Source organism: Chiloscyllium punctatum, chromosome 3, assembly GCF_047496795.1.
Source record: "Chiloscyllium punctatum isolate Juve2018m chromosome 3, sChiPun1.3, whole genome shotgun sequence".
Lineage (NCBI taxonomy): Eukaryota > Metazoa > Chordata > Chondrichthyes > Orectolobiformes > Hemiscylliidae > Chiloscyllium > Chiloscyllium punctatum.
Genome location: NC_092741.1, coordinates 63,993,779 through 64,020,258, shown reverse-complemented (window position 1 = coordinate 64,020,258; position 26,480 = coordinate 63,993,779). Strand labels below are relative to the sequence as shown.

General features: G+C 39.5%; 1 protein-coding gene across 2 annotated transcripts; it reads right to left on the bottom strand.

The window, feature by feature from the left end:
- Positions 1–5,188: 5,188 nt before the first annotated feature.
- Positions 5,189–18,885, bottom strand: tnfaip3 (tumor necrosis factor, alpha-induced protein 3). Of its 2 annotated transcripts, none has more exons than XM_072554401.1 (9): positions 18,612–18,885; positions 18,096–18,417; positions 13,217–13,407; positions 12,858–13,005; positions 11,809–11,982; positions 10,280–10,460; positions 8,558–9,618; positions 6,916–7,133; positions 5,189–5,993 (listed from the first exon to the last, which is right to left on the bottom strand). In XM_072554401.1, the coding sequence occupies exons 2-9, from the start codon at positions 18,400–18,402 to the stop codon at positions 5,718–5,720; spliced, it is 2,556 nt and encodes an 851-aa protein (XP_072410502.1). In that variant the 5' UTR covers positions 18,403–18,417; positions 18,612–18,885; the 3' UTR covers positions 5,189–5,717. The 2 variants fall into 2 exon arrangements, with proteins under 2 accessions (XP_072410502.1, XP_072410506.1); XM_072554405.1 differs by having other exon boundaries at positions 11,809–11,979.
- Between the last annotated feature and the right edge of the window lie 7,595 nt (positions 18,886–26,480).

Sequence of the window (26,480 nt, the reverse complement as noted above, 5' to 3'; positions counted from 1 at the left end):
GAGATGTCCTGCAGTTGTTGAAAAATGTGATGCTGGAAAAACACAGCAGGCCAGGCAGCATCCGAGGAGCAGGAGAATCGACGTTTCGGGCATAAGCCCTTCTTCAGGAATGAGGCTGGTGTGCCAGGGTGGGCTGAGATAAAAGGTAAGGGGGAGGGGATTTGGGGGAGGGGCGCTGGGAATACGATAGGTGGAAGGAGGTGAGGGTGAGGATGATAGGCCGGAGAGACTGTGGGGGCAGAGAAGTCGGGAAGAAGAGAGCAGGTCAAGAGGGCGGTGCTGAATCCGGGGGTTGGGACTGAGATAAGGTGGGGGTAGGGGAAATGAGGACGCTGGAGAAATCTACATTCATCCCGTGTGGTTGGAGGGTAACTAGGCGGAAGATGAGGCGGTCTTCCTCCAACCGTCGTGTGGTCAGGGTCTGGCCATGGAGGAAGCCAAGGACTTACATGTCCTTAGTGGAGTGGGAGGGGCAGCTAAAGTGTTCAGCCACGGGACGGTTGGGTTGGTTGGTGTGGGTGTTCCAGTGTGGGCGCAAGTTTTGCACTTCTTGCGGTTGCAAGGAAAGGTGCCGGGAGTAGAGGTTGTGTTTATGGGGGGTGTGGACCTGACGAGGGAGTCGCAGAGGGAGTGGTCTCTCCGGAACGCTGATAGGGGTGGGGAGGGGAATATATCCTTGGTGGTGGGGTCTGTTTGGAGGTGGCGGAAATGATAGAGGATGTTCCAATGTATCCGGAGGTTGGTGGGGTGGAAGGTGAGGACCAGTGGGGTTCTGTCCTGGTGGTGATTGGAAGGGCGGGGTTCAAGGGCGGAGGTGCAGGAAGTGGAGGAGATGCAGTAGAAGAGCATCGTCAACCATGTCGGAGGGGAAATTGTGGTCTTTGAAGAAGGTGGCTATTTGGGTTTTTTGGTAGTGGAATTGGTCCTCCTGGGAGCAGATGTGGCGGAGGCGAAGGAATTGGGAATATGGGATGGCTTTTACAGGGGCAGGGTGGGAGGAGGTATAATCTAGGTATATGTGGGAGTCGGTTGGTTTGTATTCCTAATTCCTTCACCTCCGCCAGCCTCATTCCTTCACCTCCGACATGATCGACGATGCTCTCCACCGCACCTCCTCCACTTCCCGCACCTCTGCCCCCACACCCTCTCCAGCCTATCACCCTCACCCTCACCTCCTTCCACGTATCGTATTCCCAGCGCCCCTCCCCCAAACCCCCTCCCCCGTACCTTTTATCTCAGCCCGTCTGGCACACCAGCCTCATTCCTGAAGAAGGGCTTATGCCCGAAACATCGATTCTCCTGCTCCTCAGATGCTGCTTGGCCTGCTGTGTTTTTCCAGCATCACATTTTTCAACTCTGGTCTCCAGCATCTGCAGTTCTCACTTTCTCCTAAGAGATATCCTGCACCCTGGCACAAAGTAGGTAACACACCATGCGGGACTCTTGATCCAGTTTGCAAAGGATATTATCTATCCGCCTAATTATAGAATCCCCAATAACAACTTGTCTTTTTGTTCCCCTCTCTTGAATTGCCTCCTGCACCGTGGTGCCATGGTCAGCTGTTTCATCCCCCCCTTAACCCCATCCCACCCTTTCCTTGTCCAGACAAGAAGCAGGGAAAAAGTACCTCATACCTGTTGGACAAGGTCAAGAGCTGAGGATCCTTCATTCCTGAACTCAGGATCCCCCTACCTGCCTTACGATATACTGAATACCCTCAGGCTATGCTGCAAACTTCTAATTAGATTAGATTCCCTACAGTGTGGAAACAGGCCCTTTAGCCCAACCAGTCCACACCAACCCTCCGAAGAGTAACCCACCCAGACCCATTATGATGCTTGTTATTGGTACTCCTTGTTTGGGTACCTTGGACGTCACAAACACCAGATTTAATTGAACATACTTAAAAAAACCAAACCTACAACTGAGCATAAATAGAAGGAATGTCTCTTTATTTGCAGTTTTGATTGGAATATGTTCACTAGTTGACCTATTTGTCCATACAGTTTATTTCAAATAGTTATATTTCAAATATTATAATACTGGCTATAATAAACTGAATGCTAAATCATTTTCATTAAACAAATAAACATGTGGCAACATCTCTTTAATTATTACTCATTGAAACATGACAGTCCAACTATAAAATGTACCTTAAATCTCAAGGCTGAATATACCAAAATCAACTAATACTGTTTTGAATAGTTTCAACTGAGAAAAAGATTTTTCCCCTTAGTTTATACCACAGGAAGAATTCAGTCAGACCAACTGGTCTATGCTGGGACTTCTACTGTGCATAAACCTCTTCTTACAACCCTGCAACTAACCCTATCAATAGAACAATCTATTCTTTTCTCCTTAATCTGCTTGTGTGGCTTTCAATTAAATGTAGCTATGTTTACTTCAACAACTCCTTTAAAGTGGCAGTTGCATGATTTTTATTAAATTCTGCATCATTCACACTTTAAAAATGCTTAGTCAACTTACAGGCATTTGAATATATCAAATGATTATACAATAAAATGAAAACCAATCTTTTCCTTTTACTTTGTAATTAGAACAGATTGACATTAGACCAATGTTATTGTACAATAGGACTATTTCAATTACTACAGTTTACAACATTTATTAGAATATTTCATGACATGGATTCTTGAAAATAGCTTCCTTTCCTTGGATAAATGTATTTTTTAAGATAGGCTACTTTGGCCCTTTCATTAAAAAGCATATTTTCTAATATTCCAGCATCTAATATATTCCAGATATATGCTTAGTTTTTTAAAAAATTAATTCCTGGGATGTGTGTGCTGATGCCTGCCCATTCTGAGATAGTTTTGAGGTAGTGTCAATCTGCGTTCTTAAACCACTGGCATCCATATTTTAAGGCTTACAACTTAGTTTCATAGTCTCTCATTTTCTTTGACAATTTGCATTGAAGGTACTGTGCACTCTGATAAAGGTGGGCAGGAAGACATGGTGTACATCCTGTTTCCCATTTTGCATTCTTATCGCACTTCGTCTGAAGATTCTGCTGAATGCTCTAATGTATTTAGCCTTTTAATTCTTATGATAATCACGTGCGTATTTTCAGTTTCTTGTTTTTCCTATCCCAAGTAAGAATTAACTCATTCCCTGAACTACCTTCCTTTCAAAAAAATAAAAGTGGCATTAACTGTCTACCAGTTCAAAATTTGAAATGCAAAGCTTGGTTAACATTAAGCTAATTTTATTGAGATTGTGTTATCTGCATTACTCATGCCAAACAACATACATTTTGGTGAATATTAATATTTAAAGGTGGTGTGTTTAAAGTGGAACAGAACACATTTTTCCTGTTTTTAGAAGCACATTGATTACAACACAGAATCAAGACAAAAAAAACTGCAGATGTTAAAAATCAGAAACATCAACATAAATTGCTGGAAAGTCTCAGCAGGTTTAGCAACACACGTGGAAAGAAAATAGAGTTAATGTTTCAGGTTGATTGTAGCTAGGGAAAGATTGGTATGTATGCTGAAGATAGAATGAGGGGAAGTGGGGAGGAATAAACATTAGGTAGAGATGAATCCCAGAGAAAGAGAGAACAACAGTTGAGCAGACAAAGGAATGGGTAAAGGTCAGCCTGGGAGAATCAATAGCTGCAAATGGGTTGGTTATGATAATAGTCCATATGAGGAGAAGGTTTGGTGTAGGGCAGCTGGGGTAAGGACCTGGTACAAGGCGCTCGGGCCCTAAAATTATTGGACTCAATATTGAGTCCTGAAGGCTGCAGAGTCCACAAGTGGAAAATAAAATGCTGTTCTTCCAGCTTGCACTCAGTTTGGCTGGAATACTGCAGCAAGCCCGGGGACAGAGATGTTGACCAGGCAACACGGTGGTGTGTTGAAGTGGCAGGCAACAGGAAGCTCAGGGTCTTTCTTGCAGAGTTTAGGCATTCTGCAAAGCAGGCACCCAGTCTGCATTCTGTGTCTGAAAACATGTGGGCAAACCAGTCAGCAAATAGATTTTAGCTTCGATGTATATTAATATTAGTTATTTTCAGATCGGTTTTAGGATGAGGGATAGGTGGTTTAAAACATATTCTCTCAAATGGTCGTGAATATATAGAATTCACACTCCAGAGTGCAGTGGATGGTGGAACATTGAGTAATTTTAAGCGGGAGATAGTCAGGCTTTTAATTAATATGATGAAGGGCTATGGAGAACAGACAGGAAAGTGGAGTTAAGGTCAAGATGAAATCAGCTACAATCGTATTAAATGGTGGAGTAGCCTCAAGTGGCTGAATTGCTTGATCTTGCTCTTAATTCTTACGTGTAGATCAATTTAAATTTTCATTAAAACTTACAATACTTCACCCTGCAGTATCTTTTAGCCTGACTTTCAAAGAGTAGCCCAATTGAATCAAGATTCATTTAGCCTATTTAGCATAGGAACCCTCTTTTGTTATTCATTTGCAAAATAGTCAATTTAGTGCTGAATTATGGGAGAATCTTTGTGCCATGAAATATCATGCACTAAGATTTTGAGGTTGAGAGTTGGAAGAAGAATTTGCATCTCAGTCTAGTTTGCATTTAAGCATGGATATTAGAAGGGAGCTTTTTTGTGTTGAGACTGTTCGCAGAGATGGAATTGAAGTAACAGCAAATACACTAATGGAGTAGGGGTTAAATTTCCCTTTTCTCTAGTTCCTGTTCTTTGTAGTTAACAACAAGAAGTTGGAATTGAAGGCTCATCTCACTGAAAGTCTTGCACTCTTCAGGGTCACAAGCACAACTGCAATTTACTTTCTCAACAAATTATTTTCTATTATCTGTTAGGTTGAAATATCAAGAAGGTATGATCTGAAAGTAAGACTAGGTTTTGGCAAAGAAACTGCAATAACAGATATTGATGTACACTTAACTCAACACACCATAACACTTCAATTCATAAATCTTAGCATGTTTTAAACTACATTTATGCCAATTTCTCAAACATAAATACTATAAAGTAAAATTATAGAAGTACAAGTATAAAATGGCTAATACAAAGTTTTGAACAATTTAAATCTCTAATGTTGTTTTTATTTCAGGAGCTATTAACATTATGTTTTAGTACTCAAAGGACAAGGAACTACATGCAAATATTTCCTATTTTACAAAAAAAACCCTACAGGTTTTTGATTTTGTTCCTAACTTATGCCAAGTAAATCCTCATACAAATTCATCATGACACTTTCAAAATTAGGCTAAAAGACATACTTGAATTCGTTCTCTACAAAAATTAACTACATCAGTCTCTTTTCTCAATTTAAGTGCTGCAACATTTTGCGCTCATCCGTAGTAACATCACCTCTTATTCTTGAATGCAAAAGTGTTACAGACACACCAACTGAAACTGTAAAATAAATTTGCTTATTCATCATAGATTTTGAAAATAATTTATTGCAGGGCTATCTTTCACTTACACAATTATTAGAGTTATATTCAAGTTATAGTTACAATAAAGTACAGAAAAATTACAGTTTGTTTTATGGTTTATGAAATAAAGATTAACACAAAAACAATTTATTATTGTAATAAATAAAATCACATAGAAAATATTTACAAAACCTAAATTTTTTGTACTGAAATATCCATGAGAGACTGAAGGCTCACTCTTTCAGAATGGTACAAAAAACAGTGTATGCTTGTGCAGAAAAAAAACATCCTCTGCATTTATTATTTGTACTGAAGGTCTATTTTCTTCCATAAGTAGAAATGAAAGCATAGCATTCATTGCAATACCCGTTACATTTATTATTGCCAAAATGGTCACAGCCGGTGGCATGGCAACGCTGCTTTGGTGGGTGATTTAGGAGAGGATCTCGGGTGATGCCACGATTGTTATGTCGACATTCTAAACAAAGTTCACCTTCGCTAGATGTTACGTAGTTGTTACAAAAGTTTTTTGCACATTTAATCCTCTGGCTTCTCAACTCATTGCGGTCAGAAGGTCGACGTTGTGATGCATTCTATGAAAGGTACAAGTTAAAAAAACAAAATCATTTCACCTTGAAGTCTGCAATACTTGCACAAAAAAAAACAAGCATGATCTGTTTTCTACATTTTCTCTGCCTCCCTTTCTAGATCAGACCCTCTCATTAAATCTTTGTGCTGAAAACACAGTCAAGTAGAATCAGCCCTGTCCCCTTTTTTAAAATTATGAGATATGTATCTTCCATTCGTTGTACAGGGATCCACATTCTCTTGCTAAAAAGTGATAACACATTTGCACTGAAGTCATATACAAAGGCTTTATATGGCAATGATGATTCAATTACAGAGCTTGAGTGTTTAGAAAACTCAAAAGCTAAATTCTGACCAATAGTTCAGAACTGAAAAGCAAAACAGTGAAATGTCATAAATACAATTGCAATAACTTTTAGAGTTGTACAGCATTTCACTTCAGTTTTCTGATCCATACCTGCAAATATTTTAATTATTTTGTAATTATTATGCTACGATGTAAAACTATATTGGTCATAATCTACTCAAAAACTTCTGGTCTTTGGTCACATTCTTTGAACGTTATTAAATGGCCAGTGTAGAAGCGTCAAGCATCATTCTCTCTTGACAGTCATCAAATTCTTAAGTGTTAACAAGTTCTGTGTTGTGAAAGCTGATTGGAGGTTAACAATTGCCCACTATTCCCCAAGTTATAAATTCAGCAATGTGACTGGTGGGCCAACAAACCAGAGCAACAAAAAGACAGACCTAGAAGTAGATTTTCAATTTGTCTTTTTTTTGGCTGGGAGAATTTTGAGGGGAGACTTAATGAGCACCAGGGAGGAAAAAAATGTAGAGAAAAGTACAACTGTGATTTGGGAGGGTATATTTTGATTAGAGTCTTGTTTAAAAGTTTATTTCTAATTGTATACATCATAATCTACTTACTGAGCTGGAATGGCCTCTCGATCCGGTTGCTTCATTGTATCTTTGATACTGTGTATCTATAAAACATTTTTGGCAATATCCTTCAAAATGACTATTTCCAAATGTGTTGCAGTCTTTCCCCTGACAACGAGCCATGTTCTGGAATCGGGGATCAGTCTGAGGTGGCCGGTGAGAAGGCTGTACATTCCTTTGCATTCTGTTCTGATTAACAGTTTCATCTTTCAAAAGCAAAAGAGAAAATGATTAAATGCAGTTTCAACTCCTGTTTTTAAAAAAAGCCACAAGGAATGCTGCGCTGTACAACATTTGGCTATAGAAAAAATTAGAATCACATCTATTCTGAATAACGATGGCCCCCAAACTGTTACCTTTTACTCATATTTCTGTTTTGCATATATTGTTTCAACTGCATGTTTCAGAAACAATGTTTTGTAGTATATACTAGCAGAACTGACGTCCACACATCTACATCTTTCACTGGATAATGCAGTGGGCTACATATAATCAAATACAATAAATCCCTAGGTAATTATCATAGACCTTTGCCTTTACATTGAAGTACACTTCTTAAAAACAAAATCTGATAAAGTGCTTTGATAGCTTGAAGGCACTCAGTACCAAAGGGGTAGAAAATTTCTATGGAGCTTTCAGCTCTCTTTCCACCCCTCACACGACCACACCCCAACCCCCCACCCTCTTCCTAAGCCCAACCCCCAGCCTCTCTCTCTCTCACACACACACACACACACACACACATAGAAACCAAATGACTAAAATTAAAGACTTCTTTACCATGAAACTGTTCAAGACTTTTCTTTAAGGAAGATTATTGGAGTCTGTGACATTTATTATTACTTACATCCATGCATTACTAACATTAGATAAACTCATTGAGTATAAAAATTACATTCATATTGGGGGATCCAAAAAGTGACGGGTTTTTATGTATTTTTGGAGCTTGTTCTGAATATACTTGAATGGACTAAACAGTTCAACAGAAATAAAAGTTGCTGCTATGAAATCTGTAGATATCTCTGGCACAGAATCCCTACAGTGTGAAAGCAGGCCATTCAGCCCATTGAGTCACACCGACCCTCCAAAGAACACCCCACCCTGACCCAACCCCATACCCAAACCTTGTAACCCTGCATTTCCCATGGCAAACCCTCCTAGCCTGTACATCCCTGGGCACTATGGGCAATTTAGCACAGTCAATCTACCCAATCTGCACATCTTTGGACTGTGAGAGGAAACCCACACAGACACGGGGAGAATGTACAAACTCTGCACGGTCGCCCAAGGGTGGAATCAAACCTTGGCCCCTGGTGCTGTGAGACAGTAGTGCTAACTACTGAGCCACTGAGCCACTCAGAAAAGCTTAGCTGAAGCAGGCATTTTATCTGGGTCGAGTTATTTCAGACAGCCTAATTGGAATGGAGTTTACTTAAAACAAAACACTATTTTAAAATGACAATAATTGCAATGACTAATTTTCAAACAAGAGATAGATTTTTCGCAGAGCCATCACAGAACTGAACTGGTCAGGATAGTTCAATATTCTCCAGTCAGCTTGTGATGTTGTCACCAAAGGCTCTAGCAGAAATGTCATGAATCACTTGCTTGAACCGAGTACATGACTTACCAAGGTTTCTTCTATATTCAATAAAGCAGATGGTGCAATAACCCTCATGCTCCTTTGTTCCAAAATAGTGGCACCCAGAGTTCTTACACGGCTGGAAACCTTCTTTCGGTTCCTCGGGGACATAGGTGGCTCGGCCCTTCTGGCTGCTTTGAGGAACCTGCGGCCCAACAGCAGAAGTCCATACATGAGAGGTCTGGTATTGATCAGGAGGAGAGAGGTGGCCCGTATTCCTTATAATCTGGCTTGGGTCTGAATGTGACCTCTCATGGCCTGAACGGAAAGAGCCAGAGTCCTCATGGGAAGCAGTGCTATTTCCTTGAAATGTCCTCAACAAGCACATATTACACAATCCGTTAATCGTCGGCAGAGTGTCCTGGTGACATCTGTCACACCGATTGTGCTCCTGATGCAACAGGTTACCAGCACCTGGTTTAGTCCTTGTATTCTCCCGGATTGAACCCGCTCTCTCGGAGCTGGACTCTCTGCGACAAGGCATTCTCACCTCAGAAGTCCTATTATCAGTCGTGTTGCCTGGCACAGCTGACCTTGTCTTAAAGCACCGCTCACATAGTCCATTGTGCTGCACATTTAAGGTAAAGGGGCAATTGGGAACCTTGCATTTCATGGCATTTGTTTCGCTGAAGAGAGAAAGACTAGGAGCTGTTGGTGGTGCTGAGCGTGGTCGAGATGATCGCTCTGGTTCTGTAGGTGTGGTTGCAGTGATAACCAGCTCAGCCCGAGGACGACAACACCCTTTCTTTTTCTGCTGCTGCTGCTCACCATTTTTTGGGTTGCTGTCCATCTTTGTGCTCTTTGCCTGCTCAAAACACTCATGACAAAATGGCTTTGTCTCTACAGAGCAGTAGAAAAGGCATCCGTATGTGGCACACTTTTCTTCTATGAGGGACCCTAGGTACGTAGCATTATTCATTCGGATCTGGTTATGAGCCGGCCTATTGCTCTCAGCTGGATTCTGCTGCCACCTTTTGTATTCATGATTCACCAGCTGATAGTAATCCTCCACTAAATTCAAGTCTTCTGGAAGGTTGCCTTCATCCAACCTGAAACCACAAAACCAGTGCAGGTTTCAAAATCCAAGCCATGTTCACTTTGTTTATAAAATTAAAACTCAATTATCTTACAGATATGAATTCCTGCAAGTCTCTAATGTGGAGCAAGCTGGACATACTGGGAACATGATGGATCTATTCCCAGGAATAACATTCCATTAACTCCAGCAAAACTGATCTTCCTCCAAGAATCAGCAAAGCAAACATGTCCTTAGTGAAGCAATGATGAAAAAAGCTTCAACATTCAACTGACATGTCCTCTCAAACACTGAACATTGAACACTGCTGTGCACAATTTGCCGAAACCAGCATTAAGAGCCTGAGGCACAACATTTAAGTCTGAATGGAAGGCTTCAAGAGAAATTCTACATCAGAAATTACTATGCCTTTTTTCAAATGCTTGCAATTAGTTTCAACTCGTAAGATGGAAGGAACTGTGCATTACTGACAAGAAATTAACCATAGTACTAAATACCACATTTTAGACTCCCTAGATGCTTCATTTGTATTATTGTCTGACTGGAAGTGGTACGAAAATATGCAAGTTTGCTTTATACAATGCAGTCAAAAGCAAAAATGAAGTATGTTTCTAACCAATGAGTGGCACTGACAGAAAACAGGGAGCAACTAATCAATAAGTGAACTACTTTACCTCGCAGCTTTAATTAAATGAGTAGTTCCAAACTCCACACCCTGAACTGGTATTTCAATCAGACTGAAGTAATCCTCCAGCAGCTTGGCTTTATTTTCCTCCTCTTTTGGTATTAGAAAGTGCACTGTGAGCTCTTCAAATCGTCTACTTTCGTTGTGGACCAATGGAACAGCACGAATTTCTGTTTGAGCATAACAGGTGACATTAAACAATTGTTCTGAGCACCTTCCTGTGGAACAAAGATTCATGTTGTGCACAGACTTGTGGAAACTACAGCTCAGAATTAGACTCTCCGTAGAAGCAATGAATGAGTAATGGATTAGCCACAATAATGGATTTAAATAATACAGGATGGATCAGTTAAGTGTCAATTGCTTACACTGCAATGTTGTTAGCGAGGAAGAAGTTACTTAAAATAAAAACAGGAAATAGCAAAACTCTTTCCAAGTATCCCAAAAAAAACTCTCTAATCACTTTTATCTGTCTACAGTCATGAAATTCTGAACATAGCTTTGGTTTTAAAATGACGGCGTCAGGTGATAGATGCCTTAACCCTGAAAATTTGTCAGGTTCCTAGTTGGGGATCAGAAATTTGGATTAAGCTTAATTACACATATTCAGGTGTCATGACCCACATTTAGACTGTCACAACATTTTCCTGCACAGCATCCTTTTGGTCAACACACTGTGCAGCTCCACTTGTTCCTCCCCATCTACACTCTGCATGCACCTCATATCGCCATCTCGACAGCCACCACTTACTATCATTGTACTGCTCTCTTCTGCTTGTGCCTCACAGATACCCTTGACAAATATTCTCCTTTCCTGCCATTCACCCTAGCCGAGCTAACGCTGACAACCCTCTGCTTGTTCCTTCCTCCTTCACAGAGGGAGGACATTGGGAAGAGGCTGAGCCCGAAAAAGATGGGGGAGAAAATCAAAACACTAAAATTTGGCTGTACCAACAAAAGAGTAAAGAAACGTTTGATATGCTGATCGGTTTGGTATGTAATTCCAACATTCTCCATATTTAATGTCCCACCATTTCCAGATTTTAAAAATTTTGACATGTGACTACAAGAAAGAGGAAATGGACAGCTTTGCTTAACAAGACCCTATCATAGGGCAAAGTGACGGTACAGTGGGATTGTCACAAGGTAGCAACCCAGAGACCCAGGTAATGGTTTGGAATCCTGGGTTTAAAACACAACTCGACAGATGATGGCACTTGAATTCAGTAAACAAAAATCTGGAATCAAAGAAGTTCGATGATGATCATGAAACTTTTGACAATTGTCGTTCACTCACTAATGACTTTTAGGGAAACAAACTTCTCTCTTCACCTGCTCTGATCTACACATGACTCCAGACTCTCAACACTGTGGCTGATTCTTAACTGAAATGGCCAAGCAAAACATTTGGTTGTATCCAAGGGCAATAAATACTGGCCCAACCAGGGATGCCCACATCCCTTGAGTGAATTAAAAAGTAATGATTTGATTGATTTAAGAGAAATAACATTTAGATACCTGGACTCCTGTCATTGATGGTAACAAGTGGAGAAAAATGTTGCATGTCGTAGCCCAATACTATAGGATACTTATAGCATTCTTGTGGTGGCCAATGCAGTGGCAGATAAATTCCTCCAAAATGCAAAGGTGCCAAGCTTGTGTTGGTACCAAAGCTCCTCAGTACCCTGTCTGCTGAAAGGAATGATTGCTGGTTAAAGATAACATTCTAAAAGAAGCATTTCACTCAGTAGAAAACATTTAGTGCTTTGAAAGTTTGAGATTCTAATTGAAATTTCAAAAGGGTGAAGTACACATAACGTTCCCCCAACCACCTCTTAGTTGGATCCAACACAAATTGCATTTCTATTCAAAACATGAAGAACAACTGCTAACCTTATTGACCAGTCATGTTACAGTCTACATTCGAATAGATCACCGTGAAATGACACTGCAGTATGTAGTATTCCTGAACATGAGCCGGGATTCATTAACCATTACCCTTCCGTTTTTTTCCTGGAGGCAAGTAGTCCTCCTAATACAAGATTTCAAGAGCATGAGCAGCCCTTCAGTGGCTTGCCCACTTCTTTCATGAGCTAATCATCAAAGAGAATTTCACATCAATCCCAAAGTCATCTTCATCTGATCCACAATCAATTTTCTAAAGGAGACCACTGCTACAGAAATTAATCCTGAAACGTTGGTCTCATGTATAAGGGCTTTTAAAAAAACTATGTAAAGTCCAATAAATGAATTTGTTTTAAATTGCAACAGAAACAAAAAATTCCTAGACCCCTTGCCAACGTAAACAATAAAATGCCCAAATACCATTCAACAGGAAGTTTTTGCACTTCACATCACTTCCATTTACTCTGACGAAAGTGAAACACAGGCTGCTATGTACATGCAATCAGCCACATGAGTCTCCACCCAATAACATCCTCCATGTATGAAAAGAACATTAATACCCTGTGAAGGCTCATCTTGTTCTCAAACTTTCCCCAGTCCAGCACTTTACAATCACCAATACTTTGGGCAGTGGATTTCATTTAATTTTGTCAAACACTCACCAGCAATAACAATTATTGGTCTTTTAAGGATATTGGCAAGAACAAAGATGTGAATTTCTTCTAGTGAATCGAAAGGCATCCCAGGCTGACCTAAATGCGAAACTACAGACGACATTTTCACCACCTTCTCCCATTCTTCATCCCAGTTCTACAAAAGAAACAGGTTGTCGTCAGAAATAAAAATATTACACAGAGCAAAATCACCAAACAAAATTTAACCAAAACCAAATACAGTACCTCAAAAACAAAATCAGTGCCTGGTGTAATTAAATAAAATATTTTTCTAAAGGAATTACTACCAAATGAATTAGCACTGAGTTAGATAATGTTTTAATAAATACTGAAAACTTCTTATTTACCTTGGTATCATACTGGAGACCCGTGGCTTCAAATTCTTGTGATCGGACACATTCAATTTGCCACCGTAATTTGAAGTTTCTGGTATCTGTTTCTTTTAGAGCTTCCCATAGTGTTCTGCGAAGGATAGGGTCAATGTCCTGAATTCCCCACATAAATTGGGACGTGGCATGCAACAAGCAGTTTCCATCACCTGAGAGACATAGATAGGGGAAAGAAACTAAATTAACCCAAGTTTTGCATTCAGAACAGAAAGCAGTACCTTTCAGGTTAAAAAACAAAACAGTTTTCTCTGAGTTAATATGTTGCTTGATTATAATTATGTTCAGGAGAAAAGTTTATTTAACGTCAGAGAAACCAGTCTGCTATTCATTGTTGTGTTGGCAATCACAAAAAAATTGTTAGTTCGTCAATGCACAAACTTAAGCTATGATTCATTGCTGTAACAATAAGACATGTAAACTATAAGCAATTCCCCACAATTCATCTTAGGACACAAAATTTGCTCATAGAATGTAAATCTCACTTAAAATGGAGCTATTTCCAAGAACTCTCTCACTATCCTATCAGTCAGACTCTAAGAACCTAGTTGAGCCTGCAGTGCTTGCAGGCTGCAGGCCATTCATTTTGGTGAATGAAGGGGAGATGACAAATCCATATTTTGAAAGTAATGCAACTGGGACCCATCAAATCTAATCACTCCACTTTGGTCTGCTTGAAAATTTGTTGCACGCTTTAGTTTTGTTATTCATTCCACTGATGAGCAAACCCTCAGATGTTTTGAGCAGGATGAGAGGAATATTATCCCATATTAAAAATTGCTAGAATGATTGAAGTGGAATGACAAACAGCAAAGAAAGCAACTAAGGCACATATGCAGCGTTGAAAAGCATAACATAAATGATTTTTCATAAACAATGTGGCTTAATGCAAAACATTAACTGTATTAAATACAATTTATACCTTCTTGCTAAATACACTTAAAGGCAATAGTTTATGCACAAGGCCTTACATCAGGGGCTTGTGCTAAGCATGTTCATGGTTTATTGATATGTTATTAAACATACAAATGATGGGCATTGTCTTGTTGAAGAGTGTGATACAAGGGATAGGGGAGGCAATGGCCTAGTGATAGAATTACTAGACTTTTAACCCAGAAACTCCAGTAATGACATGGGGATCCAGGTTTGAATCCCACCATGGTAAACAGTGGATTTAATTAACAATCTGGAATTAAGAGTCTAACGATGACCATGATGAAACCACTGTCAAGTGTCAGGAAAAACCCCACTCAGGAAAGGAAAATCTGCCATCCTTACCTGGTCTGGCTTACATGAGCAATAAATACTGGCCAAGCCAGTGATGCCCATATCCTGTGAATAAATAAGAAAAAAAATTGTTTGAGGTACAGGGGAGGGTACTTGGGGTGCAGTGGTAGTGCCCCTACCACTGAGCCATTAGGCATGGGATAATGTACCATCTGCTCAGAGGTGTGTCATACCTCTGGACAAAAGAAATCCTGGGCACCTTCCCATGTTCTTTAGTGGCACCACCCTGCCAAAAGGAGGAGATCGACTAGCTATTGTGTGATGTGAGTTTATTCTTGATCCCTCAAAAGTCTTTTATTTTTTTGACAAATCAAACATCACAAGGACTGCAAGTATTCACAAAATGCTACCTGTCACCAACCATACTACAAGCTAGTACAAAGATATTTACTGCCAAAGCAGCAATGTTCACACTTTCTTTCCAAAGTGTGAAGGTATGAAAACAACATGACCCAGAAGAAGAGCGACTGAAAGATGAAACTGGCCAAAACACAGCTTGTTTGTGTTCAATGCGAAATGCTTGTTTCAGATATGTACATGTAGATAAAGGACCAAACCATACAACCTGTTCAGACGAATATCAAATGGAATTCATAATCTATTCACCATGGGACATCAAATTGGAAAGCAGAATTTAATGTCAAACTGATTACGTAAACTACATGACTGTAAAAATGACACGGCTGCTCATTACAACTTTGCTCATTTAGAATAGACAAGTTAGAACATTTGGATATTTCAATGACAATTAATTATAAAAACGTTGAAGGCCGTTTTGGTCTACTTGATAGCACTATTGCCAGAATCAGATATTTGGGAATGAGATTCCACTGCAATTTTGAGCACAAGAATGAACCTCACACACTACTGTGGTATTGAAGGTATTTACATACTGGAAGGTGTTTTTGGAAAAAACATTTTAAAAAGTTCCAAGGTATAATTTGAAGAGGAGCAGGGAGTTATCCCAATGTTCTGGTCAACATTTCTGTGGTAACTGGTATGCAAATTAGCAGCTCTGTTTGCCTACTAAACAATGACGACATTTCAAATGTAATAGAGTATGTTTTGACTTCTCTCCTTCCATGGCCAAAAATTCAAACGGCCTTTTATTCCCCACAGATTAGCACTTTTTTTTAACTGCAATAATCAACAACCATCCCTTCTATTAGGAAGACGACATCGGAAATATCATAGTGAATGGAAAATACTGAAAATACTCAGCAAATCTACATAATCAGTGTAGAGGGAAAGAAACACATACACACACAGACACACACAGTTAAAAAAAAATAAAATTAGAAAGCGTGGAGTTTATCTGAAATGGCCTGGTATTCCACACTGTACAGATTAGGTGAATATTCCAAGACTGGTACCTCATTTTCAAAATTTCAAACAGGAGTTTAAAACCATGAAAATAAGTTCATGAAATCAATAATCCTTTTAAAGAGTAAAGCTTGTTATTGTTTACCACAAGAACTAAAATAGTAAAATTTGTATCCTTGATCAAATGCTTTCCAAAGTTTTTGCACTACTGCACAATACTTTTTAAAATCATATCAGACCCAAAACATTAACACTGTTTTCCTCCACACCTGCTGAGTTTCTCCACTGTTTTCAGTGTTTGTTTCAGAATTCCAGTATCCACAGTATTTTGCTATTTTCCATGATTTTTAGATTGTCCTCATAATAAACTTTATAGCAGCCGAACTGCATATGGTGCATGAATGAATAACATATGGATCAATTTGCAACAGAAATTTATAGTCTAGGTCTGCACACAGCTTATGTGCAAACTCTGCATCCATAGTCGCAATAATTACATATCAGTTTCCTATTTGATTCATTTGTAAATTTTTTGTGGGGCGGAGCTGAAAATGGGGGATAAAAAGGAAAGGATAAATAAAACTGAGGTGGATTTATAACCAGATCTAATCTATTTAGGGCACAGTACTCGTTAAAAAGGGCACTAAAATTAATCATCAGGGAATGCACAAAGTTCAGTGTTCAGACTTTAAGAATGGGCCATATAAAATTCCCTGTACAATCTATGGAATTTCCAAATAAGTAGCAGTTTGACTAACACTGCAATCAGTCAGTCGCCATTTCTCTTTTGTAATGTGTAGCCGTCTGAGCCCTACTTTGTGTAGTGGAATTTCCAAGTGGGTGTGGTTGGGGAGTTTAGGTACTTGGAATGTTTATACATTACACAAGTAAAATTTGATTCAACCAATTGCTATTGGGACTTTTAGGGGAAGTTTTAATTTTAACAGACACCTACACTCTTCCCCATTTACAATATTTTCACATCCCCAGACACTTCAGCGCTGAATCACTGAAAATACCTAAATTTCTGAATGTACTCTGCGTATACCCTATTGGCAAATAACTCATGGAAAAAACAAACATGAATTCACAATAAATATTGTTTAGCACATTGTGGACATGTATCTATAAATGTTCGTGAAAGGCTTTTAGGCTTCAACACTTAGACTATCTTTTACCTCTTAAACTGAAAGTGAAACTGCATGAGAGAACTCTAGAAAGTTTCAGAATTATTCCAAATTGCTTTCAGAAAACGTATTGCTTGTGAGCAGTATGAAGCACTATTATCTATCCATAGTTAATGAACAACTCATTTAAGATTCAGCTGCTGTAGTGATTTTTAACATAATATTGTAAAACAGCTTGTACAATTTCTGTAAGTTTTCATATCTGAGAAACTGCCCAAATTTCAAATCCTTTTTGGTGAATGTGTAACTATTTAACAGCGAGTACCCGCTGAAACACCTTTTCAATAAATTCTAAACATTTAAAATTTTTGCATTGAATGTATACAAGTAAATTTTGAGCACTTTCATATTATGTGTTTTTTAAAGAAAAAACAATACATATATAAATTTTGAAATGCTAATAAAGTAAAGCAACAAAATTTTGCAATTATATACAGTTATCGGTTTCATTTAAAATCAAATCAGATTACAATGGAGGATCACTGTACTGAGATGCACAGATCATTCAGTTCTTAGTTCCATAAGTAATCTACCTGTTCTTTTGCTGGATATTAAAATATAACTTACCCCAGAAAATATGCTTATTTGGAAGAATTAAATATTGGATTTTTAATGAAAAACTAAACACATCAATTAATTGTTTGTCACACTGCTAACTTCATGATGTTGAAACAGCCCCTACTACAACTGCCATGAATTTAAGCATCATACATAGACACACGCATCATGTATTGATATGGTATGATGTCCACTAAACTGATGTTACATTTTAATAATTAAAAATACATGACTATCCTTTTCCATCCTATATTTCATGGACAAATGAGAGCTGATTAAATCCTTATTCTGCAACATGTATTTTGTTGATGTAGTGAAGGACCGAATGTAAGCATTAGAAAGCATGTAATCTCCTTCCAACTATTAGTCTACTGGGCAATCAATATACATCGTCTCTCTAAAGATGTTAGTTCTTTTACGAACAGCGTAGATCAAAGACATGACATTACTCTTAAAATTGTGGGAAAATGTGCTGTAATTCTTACCGTTTGTCTTCAAAGGCACAAGTTTCTTGACCTCTCTACACCAGTTAAGGTTCCTGTTTTGTTGAAGGGCAGTCTCCTGGGCCTTGTCAAACAGAGCGTCTTGGATTTTAGTCCTGAACCGAAGGTTGAAATGACTCAGTCGGAACAGCTCCACTGTGTACCTGTGAAGGCTCCTGAAATGGTGAATCAAACCATTGGTGCAGTTCGGTCTGACCAGGTCATTGGCGATCCTCTCCCTGAGCCTCACCGTCTTCGTCAAGTTACTGGCGAACAGAAACTGAGGCAACAAACTGCCTTCAGCTGCCATCTTCTGCAGCAGCCCCTGAAGGAGATGGATAAAGTCAGTGAATTCTCATTACTGTTATAGTTACACTCAGGAACCAACCCGCTCCTGCTGAATTAAACAATGAGACAACTCATATTTACACTTTTTTTTAAAAAAAGGAACAAGCATGCTGCAAAACATCAAAGCGCACAGAAAACATCTGCCATTTGCAAATGAGAAATAACATTTACCGGTTAAATGGGTTTTCAACACCCTCTCGCTCTGGACGTGTTTAAAGTGTGCAGAGCCCCTCCTCCCCCCCTCCTACTTCTCTCGTCTTGAACAGCAAAGCTGTTGCAGGGCTCTGGACTACACTCGCATTACAATGAGTTCGATTTGCAGATACTTTTCTTCTCTCTCTTTCTCCCCTCCCTCGGCGAAAGTCAGAAGACAGAAACCGAACGAAATGAGAAGGGAAACCACGTCGGGACTTTCCAGCGGGGATTTCCAAGCAGGCTCTGCTCTGACATGTCCTGCCCGCCGGCAGAGGGAGCCCCGTAACCCGGCTCCCCTCTCTGTCTGCATCCCTCGCTGACACCAAGTTCCAGATCATCCCAGTTTTCATCACTTTATTTTGAGGATGTCTGTAGATTGCACTCAGAATACTCCAAAACATTCATTTCAGACATATCAAACTAAGGCATAATACTGCGGATGCTGGAAGTCAGAATCAGAAGAACCCAAACCAAACTCGAAATGCTAACACTGTTCCTCTCTCCGCAAATGCTAACCGACCCTGATGAATTTGGCCACCGTTCCCTGACTTTGCATTCATTTTGGACAGCAGGCTGATATGGAGCAGGGTTTAAAAAAAAAGCCAAGGTCACAGTGCAGAGAAGTTTCACATGACATAATGCAATTAATTACATTTGGCCTATTTTTGGTTATTCATTTGGAGGAATCGCATCATGTGAACTGGCTTGTCAATGGTTTCAGGGTTTTTGCAGCCACTAAAAAGGCAACAGGAATTGCTCCTGCGGAGGGCCAACACCGAGTGGCCCCTTTCTGTCATGTGACAGTTCAATAATATTATACCTGGAAGTCTTTTCCATTCACTGATCCCTTCTTGTGAATAAATTCTTCCTGTGGTAGAAGAGAGGACCAGTTAGCCCTTAGGCCTGTTCCATTATTCATGACTGACTTATATGCCTTTACTCCATGACCTCTATTATTTTTACCTAATTGAAATGTATCAAACTTTGATTTAAAATTTATAGTTGATCTCGCATCAATTATACTTTGCATGTAACTTTACTGTTAAGTGATCTGGCTTTAATGTTTGGGCTATTCCCCATGTCTTACATTCTCCAACCAGCACATTGTTTCTGTGCATCACTTCCCCTTAATATCTTGAAAATTCTGATCAAATCTCCCCAGCATCTTCTAAATTCCAGGGAATGAAACATTACCTTGTGTAATCTCCTATAAAAAGACCCTAGAAATAATTTAACCCTTTCAGTCCATCTATAATTCTAAACCTGTACTGAACTCCCTCCAAGGTCATGATATCTTTCCTTAGGTGTGCCACCCAGAACTGGACACATTGCTCCAGGTGTGTGTTACAGAACATGTTGATTTGTTGTGTCCAGAATGTGGATGAAGAGAAATATCATGGTTGGTACTTTTTGTGTACTGGATTAATTGTCAAATTCTGTTGGCTAGTTGCTATTTGAAAAAATAACCTAATCTGTATGTTCCTTTCTATCAATTCACAGCCTTTTCATTGGCAAGTACTCAACTCTACCTCTTCATGGAGACACATAGAAACCAGATGGTTTATGGCCCCAGTCTAAAACTTCTGAGGAAGTCTGTGGAATGTAGGTCTCCAGACGTGCAGTGTGCAGGACCATCAGCATGTTTACATACCCTGGCATTCACGAACCAAGCTCCTAGTTATGCGCAGATAGCTTCATTGCCTTCTGGCTGCCTTGGGAGAGTTGAAGGCTAACGTGAGTAATAAAATGACAAAACATCTGGAGTGAAGTCCAAATCTAGACTGATGCCTAACTCCTGCAGCTAAATTAGTGTCAAATGTGCATTCTTTTGACCCCAAAAGGAAAGGGCAAGATTGGGTTCCCTGATTTTTGACAGCACAAGGTCTCGGTAAGTTTTGGCTTCTGTTCTGAAGAAGACCTTCCATTTCACTGACCAAAGAGTTGACCACCAAGGCACAGAGCATTGTTTAATGAGATTGGTGACTATCAGAAAGATTCCAGGTATCATTTGAAATGAAGCTGTGGAATAAAACTTAACCCTTTGTATTCTGATTCCCTAGATAGAAAAGCCATTAGTCTTAAATTCACTTTCATTATATTATTTACGTTCCCTTTTCCTATCATCAAGGTATATATTGAAGGGATGCTCCAGATTTGCTGAACATTATTTAAAATCTTCGACACTCCAATAAGATGAATTCACTTCCATTTTCTTGCAAGAATAAAGACAATACCTCATGGTCTTCTGACATTAGAGTTAACTTTTGGTTCCTCTATGTGTACTTTTACAGCAATCTGATGAGGGGACCATAGAAGTTCAACTTCTTATCACTATATTTGATTTATTGCTTTTTTTCATGACATGGATGTAACTAGCTGGTCTCCCCATCTTTACATATTTCTAATTGCCGTTGAGAAGATGGTTGTGAGCCACCTTTTTGAATGCAGCTAAATAACCTGTTGGGCTATTTCAGAGGGCCACTAAAACCAACCATAATGCTATGGATCTGGAGCCACTTATATACCAGACCAACTTAGGACAACAGATTTAAAGCAAAATACTGTGAATGTTAGAAATCCGAAACAACAGAGAGAATGCTAGAGAAACTCAGCAGATCTAGTAGTATCTGTGGAAAGAGAGAAACAGAGTTAATCCAGTCAGAAGAACAATCGTACCAGTCCTGAAATGTTAACTCTGTTTCTTTCTTGAAAGATGCTGCCAGACCTGCTAAGTTTCTCCATGATTCTCAATGTTTGCTTTAGGACAACAGATTGCCTTCTTTAAAGAAGATTAATGAACCAGATCAATTTTTGCAACAATCTGGTAATTTCAATCATTCACAATTTACAATACAAGCTTTTAATTCTTTGGTGGGATTTCAATTCATGTCACTAGATCATGAATGCAAGTCTACTGTTTTAATAGTTTAATCACTAGTATGATACTGCACAAATTCACTGTACACACAAATTCAAATGTATAGGTTTTAATATAAATCTTCAATCTATAGTCTTCATACATTTTTCTTCCAAAAAAATCTTTATTCATAAAATTTGTAAATCAAAACATTTTACTTGAATATTCCAGAATTTGCAAGAAAATTCAACCTGTCCTAATACAGCATGTTCTACTCGATACAATTATGATATGCAAAGGCACATTTTGCTAGGAAGGTGGACATTAGTCTTTACCCCAACACAGACACATTGAGGCCAATTTATGGAGAAGGTGAGATCCTGGGCATGTAGGAAGGATCTGACAAATAAGATCTTTATTACCACCATTCAAGCTACGTTCTCAGTGCTTGTTTGTAAGTTCTGATGATGAGGCATTCTGCCAATTACTTTGGCAGTCTGCTCAGGGAACTATCCAACAAGATCTATCATCCCCTTGTACTGCTTCTCCATGACTGCCATGTTAATCCTCTTCCTCAAACCTTAAGTCTTTATCCTTACTCTTTTAAGGTCATCTTTCATAACATCTAGGGACATGAGTTAAATTCCACCAAAGGATTAAAAACTTGTATTGTGAATGTTGAATTGTTGAAATTTACCAGATTGTTGTAAAAATAATCTGGCTCATTAATGATCTTTAAAGAAGGCAATCTGTTGTCCTAAAACAAACACAGAGAATCCTGGTGGAACTCCTCTATGATCAAGTTACAGAGAATGCTCTGCATTAACATTTCTTAGTTCAGACAATGCAAAATGCTAACCACTGTTTATATAAAACAATGCCTAGTACAGTACTGACACTTCCGTATTCAGACAATACACAACAATAACATTCCCAAGGTTAGACAATACACGACATTGATGTTTCTGAGGTCTAGTTCCTTAGAGCACAACGGTAATTGCATACATGGACATGGAGGTGCAGTGATACTGTTACTGGATTAGTAATCCAGCAGTCTCAGTTAGTATTTTGGAGATATAGATTCAAATCCATAATGGCAGTGGTTGGAATTGAAAACTAGTCTCAGTAATAATGACTATGAAGCTATCAGCAACCATTGTAAAAACTCATCTCCTTCACTGATCCCTCACAGAGAAGGAAATCTGCTGTTCTTACCTGATTTGGTACTTTTGGGGCTTCAAACCCATCACAATGTAGTTGACTCTTAATGGTCTTCTAAAGTGGGTACCAGAGAAGCTTGAAAGAGCAAAGAAAAAATCTAGTTCCCATTAAATATTCTTCTTTAGATCATTATCTTAATAAATTGTTACTAATATGGAATATAAATTACATGCTAGAATGAACCATTGAGTGGATGTTTTCCAACATTCATTATGGAATGGCAGGACTACCTTACGCTGAAAGACTGGAACGACTGGGCTTGTATACCCTTAAGTTTAGAACTGAGAGGGGATCTGATTGAGATATATAAGATTATTAAAGGATTGGACACTCTGGAGGCAGGAAACATGATGGGTGACTGCCGAACCAGAGGACACAGCTTAAAAATACAGGGTAGACCATTTAGGACAGAGATGAGGAGAAACTTTTTCACCCAGAGAGTGGTGGCTGTGTGGAATGCTCTGCCCCAGAGGGCAGTGGAGGCCCAGGCTCTGGATTCATTTAAGAAAGTGTTGGATAGAGCTCTCAAGGATAGTGGAATCAAGGGTTATGGAGATAAGGCAGGAACAGGATACTGATTAAGGATGATCAGCCATGATCATATTGAATGGTGGTGCAGGCTTGAAGAGCAGAATGGCCTACTCCTGCACCTATTGTCTATTGTCTATTGTCTATGTTGTACCTTAGATGTCAGATACATTGTGCATTTTTCAAAGATGCAAGTTTCACACCATTGCAAAAGCACAATACTGTATAGTTAGATGCTGGGTATCTGGAATAAAAATAGAAAATGCTTGAAATATTCAGCATATTCAGAGAAACAATGTTCATGTTTCAGTTTAGTGACCTGTCATCAGGAATACTGATGAAAGTTGTCTATCAGAAACTGGATCCCTTGAATTTGCTGAAATACCTGTTTTGGGACATATATCATAAAATTGGCTCATACCTAAATGCATTCAGGACTAACAGAAATGCATAAAGTCTAACACATTGTAGGTTTTTAAACAAATGCTTACCGGATTATGGAACCAAGAGGAGTTGTAATATTCCCCCAGGCTCTGCATCTCTTACTGGCTAATGTCATTTCTCTTGCTGCTATCTCCTCTCCCTGATACATTTTAGGTCTTTGGTGTCACAAGTAGCTAATTTTCCAGTCCCATCACAAGCAGGGAGCTTTTATTAGGACTGCAGCTGACCAGTAGTAAACAAATAACAACGTTAGCATGACTCAGCCATCAACCTGCTTAGGTTTCACTACATTGTGTAAGGTATAGACAGGATAGATCGAGTGAATCCTTAGAAGAGTATAAAGGCAGCAGGAATATACTTAAGAGGGAAATCAGGAGGGCAAAACGGGGAGATAGCTTTGGCAAATAGAATTAAAGAGAATCCAAAAGGTTTTTACAAATATGTTAGGGGGAAAATAGGGCCCCTCAAAGATCAGTAAGGCAGCCTTTGTGTGGAGCCGCAGAAAATGGGGGTGATACTAAACGAGTATTTTGCAGCAGTATTTACTGTGGAAAAGGATATGGAAGATATAGACTGGAAGGAAGTAGATGGTGACACCTTGCAAAATGTCCAAATTACAGAGGAGGAAGTGGTGGATGTCTTGAAACGCATAAAGGTGGATAAATCCCCAGGACCTGATCAGGTGTACCCTAGAACTCTGTGGGAAGCTAGGGAAGTGATTGCTGGGCCTCTTGCTGAGATATTTGTATCATCGATAGTCACAGGTGAGCTGCAGGAGGACTGGAGGTTAGCTAACGTGATGCCACTGTTTAATAAGGGTGGTAAGGACAAGCCAGGGAACTATAGACCAGTGAGCCTGACGTCGGTGGTGGGCAAGTTGTTGGAGGGAATCCTGAGGGACAGGGTGTACATGTATTTGGAAAGGCAAGGACTGATTAGGGATAGTCAACATGACTTTATGCATGGGAAATCATGTCTCACAAACTTGATTGAGTTTTTTGAGGAAGTAACAAAGAAGATTGATGAGGGCAGAGCAGTAGATGTGATCTATATAGATTTCAGTAAGGCATTCAACAAGGTTCCCCATGGGAGATTGATTAACAAGGTTCGATCTCACGGAATACAGGGAGAACTAGCCATTTGGATACAGAACTGGCTCAAAGGTAGAAGACAGAGGGTGGTGGTGGAGGGTTGTTTTTCAGACTGGAGGCCTGTGACCAGTGGAGTGCCACAAAGATCGGTGCTGGGTCCTCTACCTTTTGTCATTTACAGAAATGGTTTGATTGCGAGCATAAGAGGTACAGTTAGTAAGTTTGCAGATGATACCAAAATTGGAGGTGTAGTGGACAGCAAAGAGGGTTACCTCAGCTTACAACAGGATCTTGACCAGATGGGCCAATGGGCACAGAAGTGGTAGATGGAGTTTAATTCCAATAAATGCAAGGTGCTGCATTTTGGGAAAGCAAATCTTAGCAGGACATATACACTTAATGGTAACGTCCTAGGGAGTGTTGCTGAACAAAGAGACCTGGGAGTGCAGGTTCATAGCTCCTTGAAAGTGGAGTCGCAGGTAGATAGGATAGTGAAGAAGGCAATTGGTATGCTTTCATTAATTGGTCAGAGTATTGAGTACAAGAGTTGGGAGGTCATGTTGTAGCTGTACAGGACATTGGTTAGGCCACTGTTGGGATATTGCATGCAATTCTGGTCTCCTTCCTGTCGGAAAGATGTTGTGAAACTTGAAAGGGTTCAGAAAAGATTTACAAGGATGTTGCCAGGGTTGGAGGATTTGAGCTATAGGGAGAGGTTGAATAGGCTGGGGCTGTTTTCCCTGAGGGGTGACCTTATATAGGTTTTACAAAATTATGAGGGGCATGGATAAGGTAAATAGGCAAAGTCTTTACCCTGGTGTTGGAGAGTCCAGAAGTAGAGGACATAGGTTTAGGGTGAGAGGGGAAAGATATAAAAGAGACCTAAGGGGCAACTTTTTCACACAGAGGGTGGTACATTTTCACACAGAGCTGTCAGAGGAAGCGGTGGAGGCCGATACAATTGCAACATTTAAGAGGCATTTGGATGGGTATATGAAAAGGAAGTGTTTGGAGGGATATGGGCTGAGTGCTGGCAGGCGGGACTAGATTGGATTGGGATAGCTGATCAGCATGGACGGGTTGAACCGAAGGGTCTGTTTCCATGCTGTACATCTCTATGACTCTATCGTGCCTTGATTCAGGTGGTGTCTAATTTCTATATCCTTATCATCATAATGACAAAGGTCACTTTTATAAATTCCAACATGCACAGGCATGTCTGCAAAAGGTACCATGCTAAGGTCAGGGTCAAGTTAATAGTTCCTTCATTTTCACATTGTGATTCCAAAAAGAACCTTTTGCTTCTTTTAGCGGACTCAGCTGTGCAAAAAGATGCATTAGAAATTGGGCAAGCGATAAATTGTTTTTGTTTCACATTCTTAAGCAAAGAGAAGACGTGTTGCCATATTGGCTCTAATAACCTTTGAAATAAAGTAAGAGCTACAGTAATGAGCAAAAAACAAACATGCTGCTGAACTAGAGAACATCACCCTACACAAGACACATACTTCTCATACTGACTCCTCATCAATTAAGGCCATTGCTTTTACTGCTCTCCTCCCATCTGTGAGTTTTTAGTTATAGTAATGAGAGGGAATTTTCATTCCTCTAAGCTTCTGAAATACAATTGATCCTGTGAAATTCTGAGGAGATTATCAATGCTTGAGGCTAATTAACCCCAGACAATTCGATCTGTTTTTTTTT